General features: G+C 42.5%; 1 protein-coding gene across 1 annotated transcript in view; it reads right to left on the bottom strand.

Annotated features, from left to right (window-relative positions):
* The window catches only part of LOC132323683 (transmembrane channel-like protein 2), a 140,566-nt gene that overhangs the window by 26,263 nt on the left and 90,122 nt on the right, over positions 1 to 24,181 (bottom strand). The window contains exons 5-7 of the mRNA XM_059839223.1: positions 4,362 to 4,409; positions 2,054 to 2,510; positions 1,165 to 1,317 (exon numbers count right to left, since the gene is read on the bottom strand). Of these exons, the coding sequence (XP_059695206.1) occupies positions 1,165 to 1,317; positions 2,054 to 2,510; positions 4,362 to 4,409 (658 nt within the window). The remainder of the gene's footprint in view (positions 1 to 1,164; positions 1,318 to 2,053; positions 2,511 to 4,361; positions 4,410 to 24,181) is intronic.

Here is a 24,181-nt window from a genome sequence, read left to right on the forward strand (position 1 = left end):
GCAGAATTTTAGTCAGTATCCTACACCACAGGGAAAAAAATACATCAGAAATAATTCTGCTTTGCTCTTTTTTTTTTTTCTTTTCTTACAGAAGTTTGTAATTTTAGGGCCGTAAGAATTTATTTGTTATGAGCTCAGGCTCATAGCACAGCTGTGAGGTGAATATCACAGCTCTGGGTAAAGATCTATAACAGTTTCCCCGTTACAGATCTTTACCCAGATTTTCAGAAGTAACTGGCAAAGTTCATGATTTCTGATTTTATTGGAAGATGGAATGGGTCTTGGCCTTCAGGGCATAAAAGAGAGAAGCAAAGGCACATGGTGACTGCCAGCTTTCATAGCACAGTCCCTGCAGCTCTGAGCAACCTCTCAGCAAACACGGAGCTGGGGCATCACCACTCCCTCTGGGGCTGTGTCATGGTTTAACACAGCTTGGTTTTCAGTTAAAAAGAAAATGTATGTGTGCTTTGCACTGCTATTTTGAAATCTCTCCGGGTAGAAAGGGGTTTCAGAGGTTCCTTAAGCGGTAGAGCTGGGAGCTGAATCATTGCTCTGACAGGGGAATGGTTTGTTATGAGCCATTCCCTGTCAACCTGTGGGGTTTGATTTCCTGGTCTGCTCTGCCCCACTGTCCCCCTTTGCTCAGCACTAAGGGGTCTCTGCTGCTGCTGAGTTGTTCCCACCTTCATCAGGGGCTCTGTGGCAGATTTCTTTTTGCTCCATAAAACTCTGAAAATAATACAGCTTTTTTTCCAAGAAGCCCCATCTCCGGACTGTGCACTTACAGGGCACTGTGCTGCTCTGATTTCTGTCTGACAAAAGCCATGAATAAGCAAGCCAGGGTACAGAGTTTGCTTTAACAAGTAGCCTGGCTGTAGTGAGTCATTTGGTTTTAAATACAAGGGTAGAATGTCCTGGCCATGGGTATCGGTTGAACAGATTTGCACTTTGTCTGTTCTTTGGTTACAGAGGCTGAAAATCAGATTGCACATTTTAACTCTGATCATTTTTACCCAGACAGACTGGCCAGGTTCTGCCAGTCACTTTTTCTGACACTGTGGTGTTACAGCAGCAGGAAATATGTAATTTCAAGGAAAGACAAAGTGCATCTCATAACAGTCAGCAGAGACCTCAGGAATGGGGGGTTCCCAATTTGATGGGTACCTGAGCACCGAGAGCTTCTTCACCATCCTCCAGGGCTTGTTCCTCATGGTGGAAATCAGTTTTTTCTTTTGCTCCACCTGCTCCTTCAGCATCGCCAGCTCTTCCTCTGACAGTGACTCCTCATCAGAGGAGTTGGAGGAAGCAGAAGAAGTACTGGAAGGCACACAAAATAAAGGACACAGAAAACCTCACGGGGGTTAGAGGGAAGGCCTTGTTTGGGGTAGGCAGACTGCTGCTGGCCCTGGGGATTCCACTCTGGTATGGGCACAGTGCCTCAACCTCCCCTGGCTCAGTGCAATGCCAGTGCCCATCACACTTGGAGCAGGGCTGTTTCCAGCTGGGATAACGAGGAGCCATTTGTGCCCCGCTACAATTTACTCCGTGTCGTGCTTTGGGCCACATGTCAGCCATAGAACATTGCCTACAGCTTCCAGGGCTACAGCTGGCTCTGGAAAAAGGGCTTTCATGCCTTCATAACAAAATGGGAGATATGTGTAGAAGTCAAAGGTTGAGACGAGCAAGATTTGGAAGAGGCTTGAAAACACAAGGGATACATTTTAACTGGAATGTTTCCATAGACCAACCAAAAAAAGGTCTCCATGCCCAAATTTCTCAAGGTACCTTATTTAGTGCCTACTACCACTTACCCCTGGCTGTAGGTAGTAAGACTCCACCACGTGCATAGACCTGATTCTGGTTGAGAAATGATTATAACTTGGAAACAGTTTGGTTTTGGGGCATTTTATACTGTTTTCCATTGTGTCTCTTTAAGGAGAGCAGGAACTTATTTGCAGTCTATTGGTTTTGCCATTCTGATCCATAAGCCACTGGCATGTCAATATTGCTGCCAGTCAGAACAAGGCACTGTAGTCAGGGATTGTTTAATTACCTGTTTTTCCTGCCTTTCTTCTGTTTATTCTCCCCCTCCTTCCCTCTCTTGGTTGTTTTCTTTTCTTTGTTTTCTGATTCCTTTTGATCTTTGTTAGGAGCCATTTTGCCTCTGTCTTTCTTCTGGTTTCCTTCCTCTCTTGCCTTTTTTCCATCTCTGTTTTTCCTTTGGTATTTTTTTCTCCTCGAAGCTCTGTTTTGCTGGCTGCCATTGTCTTCCTCTTTGCTCTCATCTTCTTCTTTGTCTTGTTTTTCTTCTTTGTCTTTCTCTTGCTTTTTGCTTTGAAGTCTGCTTGCTCTGCCAGTTTCCCTAAGGCGTTGTTTGTTAGTTTTCTTGTCCTTTACTTCATCTTCTGCAAGTGATAAAAAACCAGTTACATTGGGAAATTCATGCTGGCAGAACAAAGATTCGTCAGAAGAGCATGGCAGACAGGACACCTGATGCAAACCCTGGCAAATTCAAAGAGCAGGTGCCTGTTGATCTCAATGGGCTTTGTGTTATGCCCTGTCCAAGAACCAGGTGGAACTCTTTGGTTGTGCAACTCCCATTTAAGACACTGTGATTTAGCCATCAGTGACTTATATGTGACCATAAGAAGATTGGAAATTAGTTACAAATGCAAAAGCCCATCCATCAGACATCACAGGCAGATATCTCCCTGACCTGTAAACACACCAGAACAAAGGAAACAGAAATTGCAGTCTGTTACACAATGTGTAGTTTGCTTGTTGATGCAATGTCCTTGAAAGATGTTTATTTTTCAAGGCTGGGAATGGAGTTCTTCTATTTATAGAGAGAAAAGGCACAGCACAGGCAGTATCCGGTTTTCTTTCTCTCAGTTTTCTTTTATATTGGATGGTCTCTATTCAGAGAAGAAAAAGACCAGACAGTCTCTGAGGTACATTTCATTCTTACTGGCATTGCAAGCTAAAAACCTCCTCTTTCCAGAAGTCAGAAATGCTTCCAGCTTAAAGGATTGAAGTGGAGCATGATTTAATTGCAGAATGTTATGGAAAGGGGGAAAAAATTTTCAAAAGCCCCCAAGTCTCTCCATCTCTTTCACTACTAAGCCTATTAAAATTATTAGTAAGTTTTCCACAGTATTCTGGCCTCTTATTTTCCAAAATTTCCGTCTGATGAAAGTAAAGAGTTGGAAATATTGTAATAGAAGATGGAAATTGTTATGGAATGGGATCCAGAGTGTAAAAGGAGAAGGACCAAAAGGTGAGAAAAATGGAAGCAAAAAAGAATTTGAGTATTTGCATTTTTGGTTTGATGAAAAGCTAGAAATTATTGACAAGCAAATAGTTTCTGGTTTTTAGTGGTAAAAAATTAGCAGGCAGTGGTTGTCACATTTGACACTGGGAATGAGAAGGAACTTCTAATAAATTTCTCAGGAGGCATTATGAAGGTTTCAGTTACTATGTAATTGTCCATCTAAACTGAATTTTGGTCAATCATCTAGATCAAAGGACCATCTGCTCTCTTTGGGAAAATGTTCATTTTGGACAGCCAATGATCTAGGGGGTTTTGTATTTGCAACCTCTCAAGTATTAGGTTAATTATGAAGCATTAATTTGTAACCTTTATCTTACTGCCTGTTTTGCCTATATGGAAAAGGTGGACATGATTTTTTTAAAAAAATAACTTCCAGTAGTTTGCTGTAGTATGAGAAAGTAAACTGCTCTCTCGTATTCTGTGAGTAATACAGACACAGTTGTAAACTGTTTTTGCAGGAACAGCTACATTTGTATCACCTATCCACTGCTGTTATGGTCTTACCTCTTATCTCTCTCGCTTGAGATATTCTATACCTGCAGAGTTCAAGGTGTTTTTAGTCCTGTCATGGGCTTTTCCTGATTTTCCTCACAGTCATAAGTCTCCCTTCATTCCATTTTCATCATTATCTTCTTGCAGCCATGACTGATGAAGATCCCAGTGTGTTGTGGTCTGAGCAAGCATTACAGGGAGGGCAAGCAGGACCTCAGTATAGCCCAAAGCAGCCCCAGCCCTGCCCAGAGTGTTGCTTTACTGCAGTGCCTGATTTACTAGGGGCTGACTCCCAAGGGATTTGGGCCCTGACAGCCTCCAACTCTGGGAACGCGAATAAAAGAGGACAGACTGCTTAAGAATGGTGGTTTACTTATCACTACTGTTATAAGTAAAACCTCAAGGGAAAAACCTGCTTGCTTGCAAGCAGCTCATGAAACAGTTCGTGTTGTAGAGCAAGTCATAAGTCAGAGAGAAAAAGAGAAGGTATCACCTCTTGTATTTCAAATAGGACAACATTTGTTAATCTCTACGTTACCTTCACTCTCTGTGTCAGTTTCCACTTCTCCATCAAACTCTATTCCGGCTGCAAAGAAAAGAACAAAGAGTAATTGCATTTGTTGCTGGAATTTACATATGTGATGTTTGACATAGCTGACCCTTAAGTTCCAGGTGAGCTTGGCCGAATACCCTTATTGATTTTACATTATATTCCTTCCTTACAGCCGTGCTCTTAATATTTTCTTTAGTCTGGCAGACTGACAAAAGTCCCCTGCCCAAGCAACCTGAAATTGTATGGTCTTTGAGAGATGCAAAATGGTGTGCTCAGGAAGCCCCAGGAGGTTGAGCCAAGTATTTGGCAGCACGCAAATTGATATGATCTCACAGTGATACCAACCATCTTCCAGGATGACCTGTAGAGTGCTTTTCTTTTTCTTCCCCATGGCAGCCTCCCGTCTCTTGCCCAGACACAGTAGCTGCTACGCTGCACACACACCCCAGTCATACACAGCTTACTCCCTCTTCCAGTGCCCATGTGCTTGTCTCCTTGGCATTGCAGGCAGATGGGCACGTTCAGCTGCCAGTGACCTCTTGCTCATGAGCCATGAGGACAGGGAGGGGTGGGAGAGGCAGGGAAAACCTGGGCTCTGCCTCAGCCTACCCAAACGCTTTCCCTTCTTCTCCCTTCTCCCTGTGAAAAAAGCACCTGTTGGCATTGCATTGCATTTCATTATTTATACATGAAGGAAAGCCCTTTGGTGGGCACTTGGTGGTGTCGTATGAAACACAGACACAAGTCACGTCTGCTTCTGACACAAGCATGTGGCTGGAGGCTTTCAAAGGATCAATTTTCTTAATGCCATATTCTTTACTGACCTGCGACAATCTGTGTAACCCCGTTAGTCATTCTCCCGCATCTTATTAAATCTCTCAGCCAGTGCCCCTTGGGACACAGCTGTGGGTCACCTTTTGTCCTCCGTGCGTGTCCCTTGGAGGGGACTCATGAGCTAATAGATGCAGCAAAGAGTCAGGAGTCAGGATACCAGGATCTCTCTTTCCTTTGCTCCTCTGTTCTGTGTGACCTTTGCATACTCATTGCACTTGCTGGTAAAATAGGATAGATTTTCCTTCTAGGTGCTCTGAGGCTTAATTAATTAATGTGAGACCCTCATTTGGAAGGTCCTTCAGAACCACAAAGTATTGTATTGCATTCTGCAGCTTGCAGTTTTTCAGTGGGCCAAGAATAGTTTTGTCTGAGTGATGTCCGGAGCAAAACCTGCACCGTCTGCCTCAGCTGTGGCTTCCGCAGAGAGTGCCCGAGGGTACATTCCCAGCGTGGGGGCTCTCTTGGTCTCCCAAAAGGAGAGCTTACCCTCACACCTTCTGTGAAACATACTGCAGACCCCTGGCTTGCACAGGTGTCCCTTGGGGACCTGGCATAATGACTTTTTTTTCAAGGATTATCAGGGAGGGTGTTAATTCCTCCCTGCCCTCCCAAAAGAGAGAACTGTTGCAGAGATCAGCTTGAGGCTGTTGCCACCATTGGCATGTGCTGATGACTCCAGCCTTGGATCAGGTGTAGTGACTGAGGGGATGCCAGCCTCAACCTATCAATTACTGCTTTTTCTCATTGAATTTGGGTCCAGGGGCACCTTTCAAGTACTTTAAATCCAATCCCATGGATTGTTTGATCTATGTTTGACTTTAGCTCAGCTCTCCTGAGCTTAATACATAATGTATGGTATATGCCCATACATTATTAACAGCTCTAACCCTACAAGTTCATTGCACAGGGCATTTTCATTGTGTTCCCCACACCAGTGGGCTTGACTGGGTCTGAAGACAGGGATAGTGCCTTTTGAAGGTCTTCTCAGTGAATGAGTTTCACCTGTAACTCTATATGTTGATGTGGTTTGTTTCCAATGTGATCGCTAGGTCATTGAATTAATACTGCTCCAGGAAAAAAAGGAGAAATTCCCAGCTGCTGGAGGCTACTGGAACAGATCATCTAAGATAATTCAGTTGCCTCAGTGCCAAGCCTCTCTATCCCAAACAGAGGATCTAGGGGCCTTCTAGTTAAATGAGGACCGAGTTTCTGAAGAATCGTGTGGCAGGAGGCAAAAGGGCTGTGGATGCTCATCACAGCCCACCCTCCACCCCCTGGTACTGTACTCAGTGATAGCACTGCTTCTGCCTCATGGAATCACAGAATGGTTTGGGCAAGAACTGACCTTTAAAGGCCATCGGTTCCATCTCCTCTGCAGTGAGCAGGGACCTCTTCATGTAGACCAGATTGCTCATAGCCCTGTCCAAACTGACCTTGAATGTTCCCAGGGAGAAGACATCCACATCCACCACCTCTCTTGGCAACCTGTGCCACTGTTTTACCACCCTCATTGAAAAAAAATTCTTTGTACCTAATCTAAATTGACCCTCTTGTAGTTTATAACTATTACCCCTTTAATGGACCTTACCCCTTCTTTCCCACCAAGGCATGCTCAGATGCTTTTTGCATGCTCAAGGCCTGTTCATGTGGGCATCTCATTGGCAGAGTTGAGCGTCCTGACTCCACCACAGTCAGTGATTCACCCATGATCTGCCCTGGAGCTGAGACAGCTGCAGGCTCCAAAGCTTCTTGTGCTACTTGGCATGCCCATAGGTACCGAGTACGTGATTTTGAAAAGTGATGGGGACTGCAAGTTCATTTTACTACCAAAATGTGCGGCCAGGTAATACCTCTGTCTCCTGCCCTGAGATGAAACACCTGCTCTTTGATTTTACTGCCTGCTGACAGCGTGGGGGCAAGGTGTGGTGTTCCCACAGCAGTCACAGAGGCCCCGGGCACCTCTTGCCACATGGGAGAATAAGATCCCCCTCACAGAGGGGGTGACAGCTGAGGGGTGCCAGCACATGGGACAGAGCAGGAATGGGGGCTGTTTCACATTGTTCCCATGAAGCAGCAGGTCAGTATGGATGAGATATTTGCAATAAGCTCTGCTTGCCTGTTGCTTTGCTGCCCTGTACCTGCACTGCCAAAGGTAGTAGGACTGGCCATGATAAAACTGTGTTGTTACAGGCTGGGTGGGAGCATTTCACTCTTGTTTAGGTAGGGACCTTTATCTTTCACACTTCTGACTCCATTGGACTCCCTCCCATGGAGAGGAGGGAGTTGCATAGTGCCTGGGAATTATTTCCTAATGAAGAGTGTTACTAAATTGTCTGCCCAAGAACTTACCCCTAAGGAGAAATCCCTACATCACCTTTCCTACTTAGCCTGTGGTGCAACAGACCCTTTGCATATGACAGGCTGCTCCCTTTGCCTTACAGCCTCAAGAGAAATAAATAACCTACTCCATCTGATGCTGTCTGACTCCTCTGGAAGTGATGGTCCCCCTGAGGCTGATGTGCAGCCACACAAGCATGATGAGAAACCTTGGAATCTTGATTTCTTGTGGTACATGTCCTTGGAGGAACATGAGGCAGACTTGCAGAGCCACCATCACTTTTGGGGTGGGCCAGGCAGTGCTAGAGGCTGTGATGCAGAGGAAGGCTGGGGAGGAGAGGAGTGGGATTCAGTGCAACCAAGTGGTGTCATGTAAGATGAGACCAAGAAAAAGTGCAAAATGCTTAGGTTGTCTTGCCAGCCTTGTTTGCCTTGTTTTTTGGTAAATGCAGAGAGATCTGTAATTTCCCCCTAGAATTAGGCTGGTGGAGATCTTGCTGTACCTCCGAGCTGGTTTTGCCTGTGTGATAGTCTGCTTGTAGTTTGTGGACACTGAATAGCATTGGTGGAAAAAAAAAAAAATAAAATTTAAAGAAAAAAAGATATTGCAACATGGAATTATAAATGGAGAAAATCCTTATGGTGGGGTATTCTACAAAATGCTGTGTGTGAAGTAAGAAAAGTGCACTTTTTGACACCCATCTTTGAGGGTAGAAGATGCTCCGTTAAAGGAAAAAATATACGCAAAAATTTTACAATGAGACCCTAGCACAGCAAGCCTGGGAGTGCAGCAAGACACCTCATGGGCTGTGAGGAAGGTGGCACACGAGGACTTTTCATGTCTGTGTGTGTCCATTAAACAGGTGGCAGGCCTGTGCAGGGCCCACCAGGACTTGCATAGCCATGCAATGAATGGGGAGTTCATCAGCAGTGCTTCAGCACCAAGCACACCACCACCCTCAGCTCACGAGCCTGATTTTCCTAAGAGGATCAAGTGCCTTGCAGGGCTTAGGATTTCTTAGGATTATAGACTGGGGGGAGGAGATTAATGGATGAGTCTTTTACCTCTTGAGTTATTGCACACAAGGTGTGAATAAGTAATGCACAGCCACGAGTCCAGCTATTACTTATGTAAATATCATGTGTGTGCAATTGATGGAGTTGTAGCATAAATATTTTTTACTTTGTTATTTAGTATTTTTCTCCTCCCACTGGCGATGACTAGCACTATATAATTTGGCAGTTTTGAGTTTTATCATAGGAGGACATTGGGTGTCTCACACACATCCCAGTGTTAAATAAAAAACAGTTGTGTTATGGAGAGGGGGGTAACTGAATCCTGGAAGCACATACAACATACTTGTAAATGCTTAATGAGCTAGTGTTTCTCCCTTTCTTGCTTTCTGATTAACATAGGGCTTTAGCTAATTAATCCATGGATTACATTTATTCAATATTCATCTCATCTATAAGTAATCTTTACTTGAGAGGGTTTTTGGGCAATAATAATAACAATAATTCCTGACCTCTGTGTGCATATTTTGATGAAGACCTAAAACTTGTGAATTGCCAGAGCTAACTTTAACAATGTATCTGAGAGAGACATTTAAAAGTGAGGGACCTCTTCCAAACACTTCCTTACTTCTGTTGAACTGTTAAAGAAAACCAAATTCTTTTATAAAACCCCAACCAACAACAATCATGTCTTCCACGGTCTCTCAGGCATGCTTCATAAAATTGGATTCAGCTCCAACCTGACTTTTGACCATGTCCGAGTTTAACTTTGCAAAAACAAATTTCTTACAAAGCCATGAAAACCCACCAGGGGCTACATGCTAACCTGAGCATCTCTCTATGCAGAAGTCATCCTTGCCCTCACATAATCTCTGCAATGCTGTAGTTTTATTCTGTATTTTGGTACCGGGATCTGGAGTGCATTCTGGCAGAGCAGCATGGAAGTGCTCAGAAAGGAAGGACTCACCTGCTGCATTGACTGCAAACATGTGAAAAGAGAGTCTCATTATCTTAAAATAATCTGGGAAAGAAATTTCTCAGCTCTTTGCAGACTTTGAAAATAACCCTCTGGCTGCCATAGGGAATGGTAAGTCTGGACTGTGGCTGAAGGCAGTAAAATGATGCCAAATACATGCCCTATGCCCTCTGCTCAGGGTGGGCATTAGTTACTTGTAAAGATAAGTCCCACTGGAAGTTGTGCAAGATTAATCTTGTGGTGTTGGGGATGCTCAAGTCAGTGCCTCATTATCTTGGCCCATGAAAATGAGCTTTATCTGTGTAATCCCGACCCAGGGTGGGGGCACAAGGTGCTCAGAGACATAATTAATGCTTTTTTATTACTTTCCTGTTGTTATTTCATAACCTCAAGACACAGCCAGGACTTTGCTGTGGAGGGACACAACTAGGTCTGTTAGCCATTAGCCTCCCTTGGCTGAAGAACTGCCACAGAACTGCTAATTCAGGCTCCCTGTCAGGAAGAACTAAACCAAAACAGGGGGAGGATATGCACTGGCAGGTCCTGGAGGTGTGCCAGCTCAGACAGATATTTTGGAATGTCAGATCAATCATAAGACAGAGCCTCTCAGTCTTCCATAGTCTTCCACTGATTCTTGTCATGTAGGAACCAGTAAAGAATTGGGTTTTTTTTTTTCAATGGTGCTCATATCACCCAGCTATAAGATTATAAGGTTAGAGCCCCCCATTTGCAGCAGCCTTGTGGGAAACACTGCAGTTATTAAGACCCCAGATTAATGCAAAACACAAGCCAATATCTGCCAGCTCACTGCCATCTTCACCTACTCCATGTCTCAGGCTCAGCACATGCTTGGAGTCCTCCTGGATCCAGGTGAGCTTGTCAGTGTTCTCCAAACACAACATAAAGGTGTTTAGCAGTGGTGCTGGTCAGACAATGTGTGTTTCTGCTGTATCATCCCTCCTCACTACTGACATTTTTGGGGACAGGCTTTGAGGAGAACAGGCTCTTGTTCATCCTACAAATGTCATGCCTCATGGTCCTTTGAACCTGGCACTGCACAAGTAACTAAGTGGCATTGGAAAAACTGTTCTGATCTCTAATCAGATAAAGACACCCCCTACCCATGTCCTACACTCCTTTTAGGGAATGGAGGCAGCACAACATGTTTGCCAACGCATTACTCCATTTATGCAGAGTAAATGAAATCCAAAAATGAAGTTCTCATGAAGTTTCCAAGGACAAGAAGAGAAAAGTATTAAAACAACAATCTTCTGGATGAATCTAAAGCATGAAATGAGTCAACACTCTCATTCAGGACTTAAATGGAGAATGATTATATCATATAAGATTTATATGAGAAGATTTGTGGTTTAGAGAACATGTGTGCAAAACCAGAAGAGAGCATGTTCTTTGCATAGATTCTGAGTTAGGAGGGTTTTTTTTTTTTTGGAGGAACATTTTTGCTGGACTCCTTTTCTGCCTTTTACTCCTGCTTTTCTGGAGGAAAATTTCAGCAAGGTCTCCTCATCTTTGTAGGAGCTCCCTAAAAGGCCATGAAAGAAGGTTAAGGATGTGAGAAGATCAGAAGAACACCCTTCACAGGAGTTGAGCTTTTTTTGTTGACTCCTGTGCAGCCCCTCCAGACACAGAGGGGTTGCTGCTGCTGGATTTCCCCTTCTTTTCTTCTGGGTCTGAGAGGATTTCTGTGGGGGGGAAAGAAAACCCCACATTTTTTTCTAGAATCTCTTCAGCTGAAAAGCAACTACTTTGTTTTTCTTTTATTTAGAAATTAGAGAGAAAGCTGCCTGACAACCAAGTCACGGCAGGAGGATCTTGCATGCTTTAAACTCTTTCTTCCCAGAGAAGCTCTCCTTTCATTTTCATCAGCCAGACCCTCTGCTGCTACGAGTTCTTAAAGCTTTAGTGGCTTCCATGAGGATTTGCCAAGTCACACCAGCTGTGGGTTTGTGCCAAAGAGCCCTAGGGCTTCTGCTGGATCATAGGCTCAGAGATGCACAGGATTTTGAGGGGTCTCCACTAATGCTCTTTGGGAGCTGGATAGTCCCTGTGAATGTTACTGCTTGTGTCAGAGAGGAAGAGGTGACAGGGTGGCTGGAAGACAGAATTAGTATTTCTGTTTAAATGATCTCAAGGCCCTGTACATGGTTGATTTACACTGGATATAAAAGTCCAAACACACAGGCTTTTGTGCCATTGTTGGAAAGACAAAGCCATATTAATGAAACATGTTGGATTACTTTTTTATTAGGTTTTCCAGACAAGTTTTTAAAAATAATAAATTGCAGCATCATGGTGGAGGACAGAAGTCAGATAACATGAGAGACAAAAGAGGACAAATTTTGTTTGAGGGAGAGGACTGCAATGATTTGGCATCCAAAGAGATTTTTTTAGTACCTTTATTTCATTCTATATACCTTCTTCCTCCTTTTCCTCGGTGTCAGTGTGATGAAGAGTTGTGATGAACAGCTAGTGCCCACAAGGACTGTATCCCTCCTCTGCCCCTGCCAAAGCAGGATTGCCTGTGCCATGCTCCCGGTGAATTCCCAGCTAGCTCCACAGTGACGTGCCACCAAAATGAGTTTCAGCCCACGGATGGTTTCTGCACAAGGCAGGGAGAGGTGAGACTTGGTCTCAAGGGAAGGGAGCACATTTCAGGGGGGATGGCGTCCGTCTAGTGCAGGATGGGCTCAGGAAAGCGGGAGGAGCAGGAGCGGGTGGCCCCGGGCTCTGGCTGAGTGATGCTCGCTGCGGCTGAGCTGAGCGAGCCCGGCCGGGTGCAATGGGACCTCCCTCTTGTGGCAGCCCCTCTGCACAGCAAATTCTCCCTCTCGGCTGCTTTACCTCCTCCTCCGGCAGAGGCAGCGCGCTGGATAAACGAATGGGGCTCGCCCTGTGAGACACTGGTATTTCTTTTTTATTTTTTTTCCTAGCATGCTAACTAGCCAACAGCCAAATAATTTCCTACATCAGCCTCATCTGTATTAAAATCTGAAATACCTATCTTCTGCTCTCTTGGGCAGAATTGGAGCTACAGCCCCCCAAAGCAGAAAATAAGTAAAGAAAACGAGAGGGATTTGAGGGCTTGAACTTCCATTTATCCCAAATGGCTGACATGCCAGGCCATTTGTAATATTAATTTCATATTGTGCAAGTCCTTAATAAAGACTTTTTATTTTATATCTATTCTATCTTTTTTCTTTTTCTTTTTTTTTTTCTTTGAAGTACTATTATTAAATGAAATTAATTTTTTCACAAAAAAGAATAATAAAAGAATGCTCTTCCCAGGGAGGTGGTAGAATCACCATCTCTGGATGTGTTTAAAAGAAGACTGGACATGGCCCTTGGTGCTATAGTCTTAGCTGAGGTGTTAGGGCATAGGCTGGACTTGGTGATCTTAGAGGTCTCTTCCAACATCTTTATTCTGTGATTCTGTGAAATACCTTGCAATTGAAGGATCTGTTGTCTTTCTTTTTTTCTATTTTTATAAATTCGTGTTTCCTGTACTTAACAAAACAGAGATGGGGCTGGAACAAAGTGGGAACACTTTGTTAACAAAAGCAGATGAGAAAAATCTCTTAGGACTATTAACCTGGAGAGCTTTCAAAATTTTCATTTACCACAAATATCTTTAGGAAGAGCCCCAAACTAGTGGGGGAGGGGCTGGAAGAAAACAAACTTGTTATTTCCCAGCAGGGTGGTTTGATGAGGCATCCATCACAGCTGAGCTCAGCAAGTCAGCCAGGCTGCACAGGAGGGCTGAGCCTGGGATCTGAGGTCAGTAATTCAGCACAATAAGAGAAAAGTATCTAGATATGGGGGTAAGGCTGTGCAAGTGTGTGAGCAGCTAAGAACCTCCCCTGACTGCAGCCCTGCCATGGAAATTCTTTATGTTAGGCATGGTTTCAGGAACTTCGTTGATCTGAGTTTCTGATGGCACACAAGGTCAGAAATGATACCTTTTTGATTTCTGGGTAGGTCTAGTGATGCTGGAAAGATCTGTTTTAGAGGTACCTGAAGCCCTTGCTGAAGAAAAATTCTGGGCTTTCTCTCTAAATTATCCCAATTCACTTTGATGATGTCTCATTTTTAAATGTACTACTGATACATTAAGGCAACAGGCCAGAATGTCTTCAGAAACATCTTGATTCTCATTCCTAGAAAAATATTCCTTAAATTCAGTGAAACCATTTGTTGTTTGGTCTCATGAACAAATTAAATTTCCAATAAGTAGCAAAGGAAGAAAATTGCCAACAAGTTGGATGCTTTTCTAAATGTTAGTTATTTCCATGCTTATTATTAAAAATGATTGTGTATTATTTAATAGTAACTAAGAAAAATATAGTTATAAAGGTCTGCCCTTTCCTAGCCTGGAGTATGTGGCAGATATAATTGGCTTATGAAAAGCTATTGTTTTTACCTGGGGTTTATTTAAACTCACTGAGTATCTGCTGGTGCATTTATTCCCTTGAGATGGTTTGTGATGAAGGTATCTTTCTTTAGAGAAGTAAGAAGAGGGTAATTCGTTGCTATTATTAATAATAGGCATGTGTGCCTATATATTTGTGATTATGTGTTTTTGTGTGTGTTTATGTGCTGAAACTTCATGGCTATCGTTAATAGAGTGTCTATAGTAATTAATATAATGTGTAATGTAAAACATAATCTGCATGCCTCTCCTGCTGTGTGGCCATGGCTTCATGTTCATATTCTTTGAAGCTTACAAATATATACATTGCCTTCACCTTCTGGAGGATTCAGGTTTTGAGTTGGGTAAATCAAGTGTTAAAACTAAAATTGAGCTGGTGTGGATGAGGTTTCCAGTCTCACAATGAAACTGGATTTTTTGCAAAGCTTTAAAACAAATATTGAATGCAGGTGTGTGCAAACAACCTTTTCCGTCATCTTGTCTGTGTTACCATTTGGGGCAATTCATGATCTTCTGGAAGTTGAAGCAGGCTGGCTTTAGGCTGGATAAATAATTTCTTAGGCAGACTCCTAAGGAATGTTTTGTTGCTCACTGGGCAGATCAGCCTGACTGTTATTTCTGAGCCACCGCCGGTAAACTTGGCTCGTGTGGCAGTGAAACAAGGGGAAACTTAGCCTGATGCTTTAAATTTTATAAAGCACATAGTCACTGGCTCCGTTTTTTTGGGTGCTTCTCTGATCAGAGACTTTTATTACAGAATTTGTTAAGTCATCCTTGAGTGAGATTGAGATCAGGTGACCTACACTGCCATGAAGATCCAAATGAGAGGGTTTGAAAGATAGGTTGTTTAAACAAGACAAAACCCTGTTGATTAAACTATTAATCTTGTATGTGGAGTGCAGAAGGGCTCTTTGGTTTTGCTTTAACTGCATTGGCCTGCTCCTGAGGCAATTTGTTAGCAAGTGCTCATTTACAGTGCCACTGCACAGTCATGCTTTTGCCTTAATAACCTGCCTTCTGGTTTGTAGTTGCTTGCTATGACTGCAGGACTCCTGTCAAAATCAGTATTAACTTGTTCTAGCCATTGAAGAGAGAAATCAGACTGTATCTATCAAGACCAAATGGACAAAGTGCTAAGAAACCCAGTCTCAAAGTCCTATGAAACCCAGTCTGAACTCCTCTTGGACCCTGTTTTGAGCAAGGGGTTGAACTTGAGACATCCTGAGGTATCCTTTCAGCCTGAACTACCTTACTTTAAAATATCATGCACCTATGAGCTAATGGGAACTGTTCTGTAGGGTGTGAAGGAGGGGCCACTAATCTAAACTATATAACCTAAACCTTTATTTTGGGCTAAAGCTCTTCATCCCTCCTTTTCTTTGCAAAAAGGATGCTAGGGTTCTGTGTGACAGAGAGAAATGCTGGTTACACCTGCTGCTTTCAGCCTGAAACCTATTCCTGTTTCCCCAGAGCACCAGAGTGTTTGTTTTCTTTGGCTTTATAGGAATTTGAAGAGTTTTCCCTAAACCTCATGCTTTTATGAATATGAAAAAGATGTGAAAGGCCTTCATTTTGACCTGCAAAACTCCAAATCCTTCTGGGGTTTGCCTCAGACTCAAATTTTCATCCTGTTAAGTTATGCTAAAAGAATTTTCAGTGTGTGGCAATTTAAGTTACCAGAATACTGCTGCTCATATATGCTGCATTTCTATAGAGAAATATCAGCAAAACTTGCTGCAGGAGAAATCCAGCTTTATTCTTGTTTTGCCACAGGGAAACTGAGCCTGCTGGGTGTTAAACTAGGAGTTCCAGAAGGCTTATGAAGTCTTCAGCTTTGGTCTTCTAATTCCCAGATTTGTCCTTTACCCACATTTACTTGCAGGTTTTGCATCTCACCTTTGCTTTCATGAACATGTGTTTCTCCTGCTAGAGATTTCAGAGTAGGACCAAATTCCCATTTTATTGAATTTCAATTCCTAAAAACATTATTAAGACATTGCCCTGCTGAATAGGCCAGGGTAAGAATGCAAACTAGGTAGAGCATAAATTTGATTTGGAAGCACCTCTATTATCACTATCTGACCGTGGCCAGAGAGGTGTCTGGAGAAGTGAATGTGGAAGCACCATCTCGGGGCCAGGAGCTCCACTGACTCCCAGCACCTTTTTGAGGGGCAGCATCTTCTGTGAGAACAGTGCTGACCAAAAGGAGATTTTATGGTAGAGTGAACTTAAAATGCCAATGCCTCAGGCATGTAGTCACTTCTGACTGTATCCTGGGTGGGTTGAGTGCAGGGGCAAATGAGTAACAGCCAATAGATCCCTTGTGGTCCTTGAGTACATGAGGTATTTGATGATTTCCACAGCTCAAATAGTGACCCAGGAGGGCAAGCTACAGCCTTTACAGGACAGACCTAGATGAAACAAAAACGAATTCTATGTGCTTATTTGAGCCAATTTATTCTGCTGTAAATAAGATGATATTGACTATGATGTATGGATCTGAGAAATACTTATCATTGATGGCAGTGTACCACTTCTGTGGGATTTCACTTTTGACTCCTGCCTCCCCTAGATGCTGCAATCTGGTGCTGTCTCAAGTGGGTTTTGTTACATTGGGAGGTAGAGGGAGGATTCTTGCTGCTTTCTCAGAGAAATAGTGTTGAGTTGTGTTGCTGCACTCACTGAAAACAACTTGGTAATTTACTGGGAATAAAATGTTGCTATTATAATAAAACATATAAATTATAAAAATTAGATTGCTCTGTCAAGAAGCTCAGAGATTCAAGTGCCTATTTGAATATATATATATATATATGCAAATCTAATGGATGCAAGGCTATAAATGCAGAGGAGAGAGAATGATTGCAGCAGTAGATTTGTGTAGTGATCAATCTATAAAAGTCAAACAGCCAAGGCATTTTTAAAGGAAAATTAGGACATCATTAACAGACGAGTAAGTTTTCAGACAAGATAAAAGGAAGATAAACTGTGATATTTGCCAGATAAAAGGAAGATATTTGTTTTCAAATCTTCAGGCCCTTCTAAAGTTGCTTGAATAGATTCGCACCTTAAGAAGCATCTCGGTCTGTGTGTCAGAAGAGCCCTCCTGGGTCCCTACAGATAAAATCCAACCTTTTCTTCACATAGCAAAATTCCTTGCTGTGTTTATCACCAGCAGCAGCTGTCAGGATGGAATTCAGGCTGCTCTTCTTCACTCCCTGGAGTTTCTTACAAGCTTGACTTGCTGGATCCTTTTTTTTTTAATACTTCTCTCAGTTTTGAGGCACGCAAGCATTGTTTGTGCATTGTTTTAGCAGAGTGATCCCACAAACAAAAATTGCAAGCATGCAAATTGGTAGCAGAGGTTGAAAGCACAATAGAGATCCTGTGTGAAATCAGAACAAGCTCTTGTGGATGATTTGAACAAGCTCTTGTGGATGATTTCAAAGGGAAATTTTGAAAATAATCTGTTTCTAAACGTCAGTTTTTCAAAAGATGCAGGGCAGGATGAAGAGAAGGTTTGAGGAAAGATTTGAGCTTTGAGTAAACAGGACACTTGACTTTAGGAATCTGTAAGCCATCACATTTTAATAGAAGGCAAATGGCATATGTGTATATTCTTATATTGACTAACACAAGCCAGAATTGTAATGTATATAAGACTGAAGCAGAAAAAGGCCAGTATATGATAGGTCATAGAAGATGAATTGAAGAACTACCCCCTGGCAGTCAATGGCACTTTTTGATCACAAGAAAACCCATCAACAACCAATTACAATTTATGATCCCCATGCTACAAAACCCCATGCAACATATCACTGTACTGGAGTACAGGCAAGAATGATGCTGGGGCACCTACTGGCTTCTCAGTACTACTTGGAGGAAATAAGGATATTATGGAGTATTGCTTTGTTAATTTTCTCTCAATTAAAATGTTATGCTACAGTGAAAGCAGTCACAGGAAAGCAAACCATCACAAGGAGTGCTGCAGTAAGCAGTGAGCACAAAGCACTCAGAAATCCGCAGTGTGAAGCATGAACTCTGACAGTAGTAGGGATGCAAGGATGTCCTGTGGGCTGGCCAGAAACATTCTGGCATTTTAAATTTTGGGTTTCATAGTGAAGGGACACATTGTCCTTTTATCTGAATTTATTTGTTCCTGAGCTTCTTACCACGAGTTCTGTACATGTTCAACCAACTTGCTGTGACATGAAATGCTTTGCAAATTCTTCTCAAGAATCACAGAACTGCAAAACAGAAAGGTTATTCTTCTGAGTTCTTGCAGATTCCTTGCTCTGTGAATATATCCATATACATGTGTGTCTGTGTGTATATATGTATGTCTATTTCATTCATGTGGAAATAAGGTTGTGATTCGTATATAAGGATGAGGACCTCAATGATGCCTAGAGGTTCAGAAAGTATAAATCATCTTTCTGTACTGAAGAGCATTACCATTCCTATTCAGTGTTAGAAACCTGGCCAGATCTGTATCCAAAGACACCCACGCAGCCTCCTTTTGTTAGCTGTGCATTTCCCCAGACAAGTCTACTTTAGAAATGCTGGCCAAAGCAGAGGTAGTGTTGGTTTGAGTGCAGTCAGTGTTTTTAGGGGATGTCATTAATAAATCACTGTCAAATGTTCAAGTCCGTAGTTCTGCTAGGCCATTTTGTTAGCATTAGGGAAAGCTATGGTCAAGCTGCCCAGATGGAATTTAAATATGGGATAACACAAAAATAATCAGCTTTGAATACAGTCTGGAAAAGTGGAGGTGCTAGTTCTCTTGTTAAGCACTGTAATATTACTGCAGTATTTGTACACTTTCAAATATCAATAAATTATATTCCCAGTACCTCATGAAGCAGGGAGGTCCCTTCATTCCCCAGAAGAAAGGAAAGCTGATGATGTGTTTGTTTGCTGCCTTAACTGCACTGTGGTACAGGATGAGGTGCAGGCTGGCTGGGCCATGGCAGTGAGGACATGGGATTCTGCAAGCTGGCTGGGCAGGATTCACTCTGGGTCATTGCTGTCACCTCTGATGTGGCCTGTGTGTGACTTCTGTCTTCTTTCAAGACAGTTAGCAGAAATGCACACAGGCTTTTCTCTCTGGCTGCACTTTTTCTGGCTGATGTGTTGAATTTTAAACAAGCTCTCTGGCTCTTCCTTCAGTTTACTGTGGAGGGAGTATTTGCTGCTTGACTATTGATGTGTTATTCTTAAAATGGAATAGAAATAATTACAGTATCCAGTATTTCAAAATACATAGCTGTCTAGCATGGCCTGTGAGGCACTTCCTTATTCTCAATAGAGAAAAAGCAAACCTCTGATTGTAGTTCAGTGCACTTAATGTAGGCATGTCTCTTTCTCTTTGTGGAACTTGAGGGTTAGAGAAAGAAAAGAGGAAATTATTGGAAAGACTCCTGCTGCATCCTGGTTTTCTTTTTTTCCCTCCCCCAGTGTTTGAAAAATTACTATCACTGTTAATGGCCAGGCCCTCTGATCTCTAATTAGAGAGAATGGTCAGAATGAGAGGCAAGATTTCTGAAAAACAAAACTAACCTAACTCAAAACTCCTTTCAGTCTTCGTCTGGATGCTGAGCTCAGGGCTAAGGTATGGGCTGCTTGTGATGAAACATCCAAGGTCATGCATGGCAGAGCAAGCAGTGCAGATTTTGAAATGCAATGTTGACCATGCAGAGGAACAAAATTTCCAAGGAAAACAATACAGTGAATTAAGTGTTAGCTCCTGGTGTTGGAGAGTGATGGTCTGCAGGGAGCTCGCCCAGCTCAAGGGGCTGAGCACGTGGTGCTGCTGGCACAGGACTGGGTCGTTTTCCCAGAGGGAAGGAGGCAGCACAGAAGTCCCTCTGAGTTTTTTATCCTCCCAGACTTAGGTGGTGACAGACCAACCTCCTCTGGTTCTACCTGCATTTAAGCAGATGAGATCCATAATTATTCTCTTGGTTATTGCATAAATACTCCTGGAATGGCAACATCCCTCGTGTGGGCAGCAATATTGGCTGTGCCCTCAACTGGTCAGCTGGGTGGAAAATAAAAAAGAATCAGGTCGAAATGAATGGAAACTGGGAATTAGGGGTGAAAAAAAAAAACCTCTGAAAGCCTGGAAGAGCATTTGAGATGTGCTGGTGTGCTTGGCATTACACAGCACTGCCAAAATTGGTGCTCTGTGTGCGGTGCCTGCCCGTGATGGCTTGGCTTTCTTGGAGTTTTTCATAGTCCCATGAAGGATATAAGCTTCTTGTTAGCTAACAAAACAAGCTGTGTATTTTAATTAGCTCTCTGGGAAGGGAAAATCCCCATGGATTTAAAATATGGCAAGACTCGTTGATTTAAAGAAGCTCTGCAAACACAAACCACGTTTTTGGTTGGTCTCCTGACTTCCAGTCACAGAGGATTTTTTTTGGTCCCTCTTACTGGCCCTCTGTGCTGTCTCCCTGTGTTTTGCAATGTAAAGGAAGCAATGCTTTTACTTAGTGTGGTTTTTTTTTTTCTTTTTTTAATCAGCATTCTTGACTGAAGTTAGCAGAAGCCCCCACCTTTCTGCCCCACCACCTTCAATTTGTGTATCCCAGGAGGAGGCTGCTACTCTGCTGACTGGCACATCACTCACAAAGCTCTGTGCTGATCTTCCTCCATGGGAACCCTTTCCTGAGAATCCCACTCGATTCTTAAACATCTGGCAACAGATTATGGTTAACTGAGTTTTCAGCAGTTAAATCCAAAGCTGCCTGCCCCAAGGGACTCAGAAAAAGGAGAGAGCATCTGGTAATTCGTCTTGGGCTGTATTCCTGCACCACCTTTGTGGCAATCTGTTTCTTAGTTCTGAAGTGCAGTATCAAGTATCCCCACATCCAGCACAAGAACCAAAGAGCCCAGAGAGGTGGGTCCATCCCCATCATCCTCTTGCTTTTGTAGTTTGTGTCAGAAGCTGCTCTTCAGTTTTGGAATTTCTGTGTTGGTCCTTGTAGTCTGACCTCTGCCTTAGGGAAAGTATCAGAAGGTGTCTTATTTTCTGATCAGTGGTTACAAGTTCATTTCTTGGGGCATTCACTGGTACAGGCACCTGGTTTCATTTTCACATTTCTTGTCTTTGAAACAGTCAATATCTATTAATCAGTTTGTATCTGGTTTCCTACTCCAAAGAGAAGACTTATGTATGGACTGAAAAAAAAATTAGTATTTCTACACAAACCTACATAAACCTAGCAAAGGATGACTTTTGGGAATAGTCTCTGTGGGAATGGTAGAAATCCTGGTTTTGGGTAGTTCCCAGATCATTAAGAAAGAACATGTTTTCACAATTGCAATGCTGTAAATTAATATCTCTGAATGGGGAGGTGCTAAAAAAAAAAAATCCTATTTTAGTCTTATTCAGGGGGTTTCCCACTGCAGCTAGAGCCTGAGGACCTCCCATCCCTGAAGAATTTCTTCTGGAAGATGTCCTGATCCTGACCACCAGCGAGACAGGCATCAGTCCAGTTAAATGGTGGGCAGATAATTATGAATCTTGAATTTGGCTTTCCCTGTCACATGGGCCAAGTAATTTCATTTTACTTATTAGTGAAGGTCTAAATTTTTGGCTGGATTCAAGTATCTCTTTCCTGGAAAGCTAAAGACTTTGCACAGCTAAGATCCAGCACGTTTCAAGCCACCTTATTCCATCAATCATTGTAGAAAAAAACTTTTTCCTTCTTTTTAGTCTTTACTTCTTGTCATGAATATATTCTTTTCAATTTTACCTGATAGTTCAGGTTCATCTGTAAATGTATGTGTGTTTTTCTGTGTAAGTCCTAGAGAATTCTTACCAAACCAGGTGCAGATAAAGTTCTGGATACAGTTTCTAGATTGAACTGCATTCATCGAAAGATTTAAGGTGCAAATTGATAGTTCAAAAATTATTATTTTCTGAGCTTTTGCCAATTGATAAAAAAATCTTTCAGATGTGTGCAGAAGCAGTATCCTGTTACATATATCCAGAAACATCCTCCTGTTTTACAGCCTCCTTCATTGGTATGCATAGAAATGTTCACAGCTTATTTCAGCTTGGGGTATTCCTGTTCTCCTGTCCCAGACATGTCTTTGCTGTCTTCATAAGTGCATTATTTCCCACCTTCTTCACAACTTTGCTGGCCCCTTCATGTTGGGTGCTTTGTGATGGCAAGGAGCCTGGGAGTTGTCCCCTGTAGGAAGTGAAGTGCAGGGAAGGTTCTGTGGCAGTGGCAGCCTGAGCTGGGCTTTGGGGCAGTGGAACAGCCTGGGAAAGGCATAGCACAAGGGCACTTCATGGCTGCACAGGTCCTTGCAAGCGCCTGTGCACTTAGCCTTGGGCTTAACTTTGAACATAGACCCTGTGGTGCTTTTGCTAATTGTGAACTGGATTAAGTGGGTACCTCTAGGGGACCAAACTGCCCACCATGTGAATTGTAACATCCCCACAAGACACTGATGCTTGGGCTGCTGCTCAACAGTGGATTAAACTCAGAGCAGCTTTGGAGAAGATCAAAACTTGCTAATTTTAACCCCCTGCCATGTTCACATCCTCTCTGATCTTTCTTTCTCTCTCATTCTCTGACAATACAGGAGACAATTGTGTTCTTTTCGAGCTTGCGCTATGGAAAAAGCAGTCAAGTTTTCTGATCCCATGACATGCAAAAGAAGCACCCTGCTCTCGCAGGAGGAAAGGCAAACACTGCTGTCATGTCCTCCATGCCACCTCCCCGAGGCAAACTGTCCTTTAATCTAGGACTAAGTGCTAAATTGAAGCAGAGGACCATGAAGCAAGCTCACAAATTAGTCTACTTAGAAGGCTGTGCTTTACATATTTGAACATAATTGAACCATCATGACTAATTCATGGAATAATTCTGTATTGATAGAAAAAGAGCCATCCATCCTCCCAAGATTAAATATCAGGAACTACTTTTTAATCCCCTTCTTTCTATCCTAATGGATGTGATCATGAAACAGATGTATTTACTCCTTTTTATACATAAAGGAGTCTTTCTCAATTCTGCACTATAAAGGCATGACTAATGCAATGGACATCAAGGAGAGGCTTATTGTTGTTTATGTGTCTTTGTAAGAGATGTCAAGGTCATTTTTCCTATTGTATCCCAGGCTTGTTCAGCAATGAAGTAAAAAAAAAAATCCTCATGCCACAGCTTTTTCTGCTTGAATAGTGCAGCAATCGTATTTGCAGGGAGAAGCCTTCTGTTATTCCTACATTGGCTGCATCAAATTGACAGCAGTTCTCTTGTAGATGGATATCAGTCTTGCACAGCTCCCTTTCCATTACAGTAGGCAACAGCTGGCTGTGCTGTGATGGGAATCTGTATGGAATACCTTGATGCCCACATTTACTCCCACGGAATTTCTTTCCGATTCCTTATTAGCCAAAAACGAATACTGAAACAGATTTGATAATTCCTATAAAAGCATCCTGCTGTATAAAAAGGAATAATTCTCTCATGCCTCTTTAATGCCTCTCTATAGGCTGATCCTTAGATGGGATACAGTGCCTTCAACACCATGAAAATCAGTGGAAAATTGGGAAGAGGAAAGGAGGAAAAATAGCAAGAACCTCAAGCTTCTGTGCCTTGAGGGTAAACAAGCAGTTCTGCTAGTAATCAGTGGCATTAGACAAGCAGTGTGTGATACAAGATAGCAGTGACTTTCTTTCCTGTCTTATTTTTAAATATTCTATCATGTCTTAGGACTATCTGTTCAGCTCTATTAACTGACTAAAATGCAAATAAGTAGTGAAAATACAGTTTTTTCTTTGCTGAATTATTGGGCTGATAAAGTACAAGTCCTACCCTCTATCACCCCTTGGTTTACTTCACGCTTGTTGATGCCCTTGAACAAGTTGTAGCTGTGAAATAGAGATTCCCTTGTCTTGAGTGGAATTTTACAGATCTGGACACAATCATAGGAAAACAAAAAAGATTCCTCACATCATCTTTTCTTGTATCCAGCATCTCTTGGAGACTCTTTTTAAAAAATTCTTTTGAAATCCATTAATGTCTCATCAGTCTTTGTTGCATCTCTAGAAGCTCTGCACTATAATATGTCTGATGATCTTGTATCTTTTCACTTCCAGCTATTCCAATTGATCTGTTTCCTTCAGCTGTTGCTTTTAATATTTATTCTTCTCCTCAGTCTAGCCACTGTTTTTTC

The sequence above is a fragment of the Haemorhous mexicanus genome, chromosome 1, assembly GCF_027477595.1.
Source record: "Haemorhous mexicanus isolate bHaeMex1 chromosome 1, bHaeMex1.pri, whole genome shotgun sequence".
Lineage (NCBI taxonomy): Eukaryota > Metazoa > Chordata > Aves > Passeriformes > Fringillidae > Haemorhous > Haemorhous mexicanus.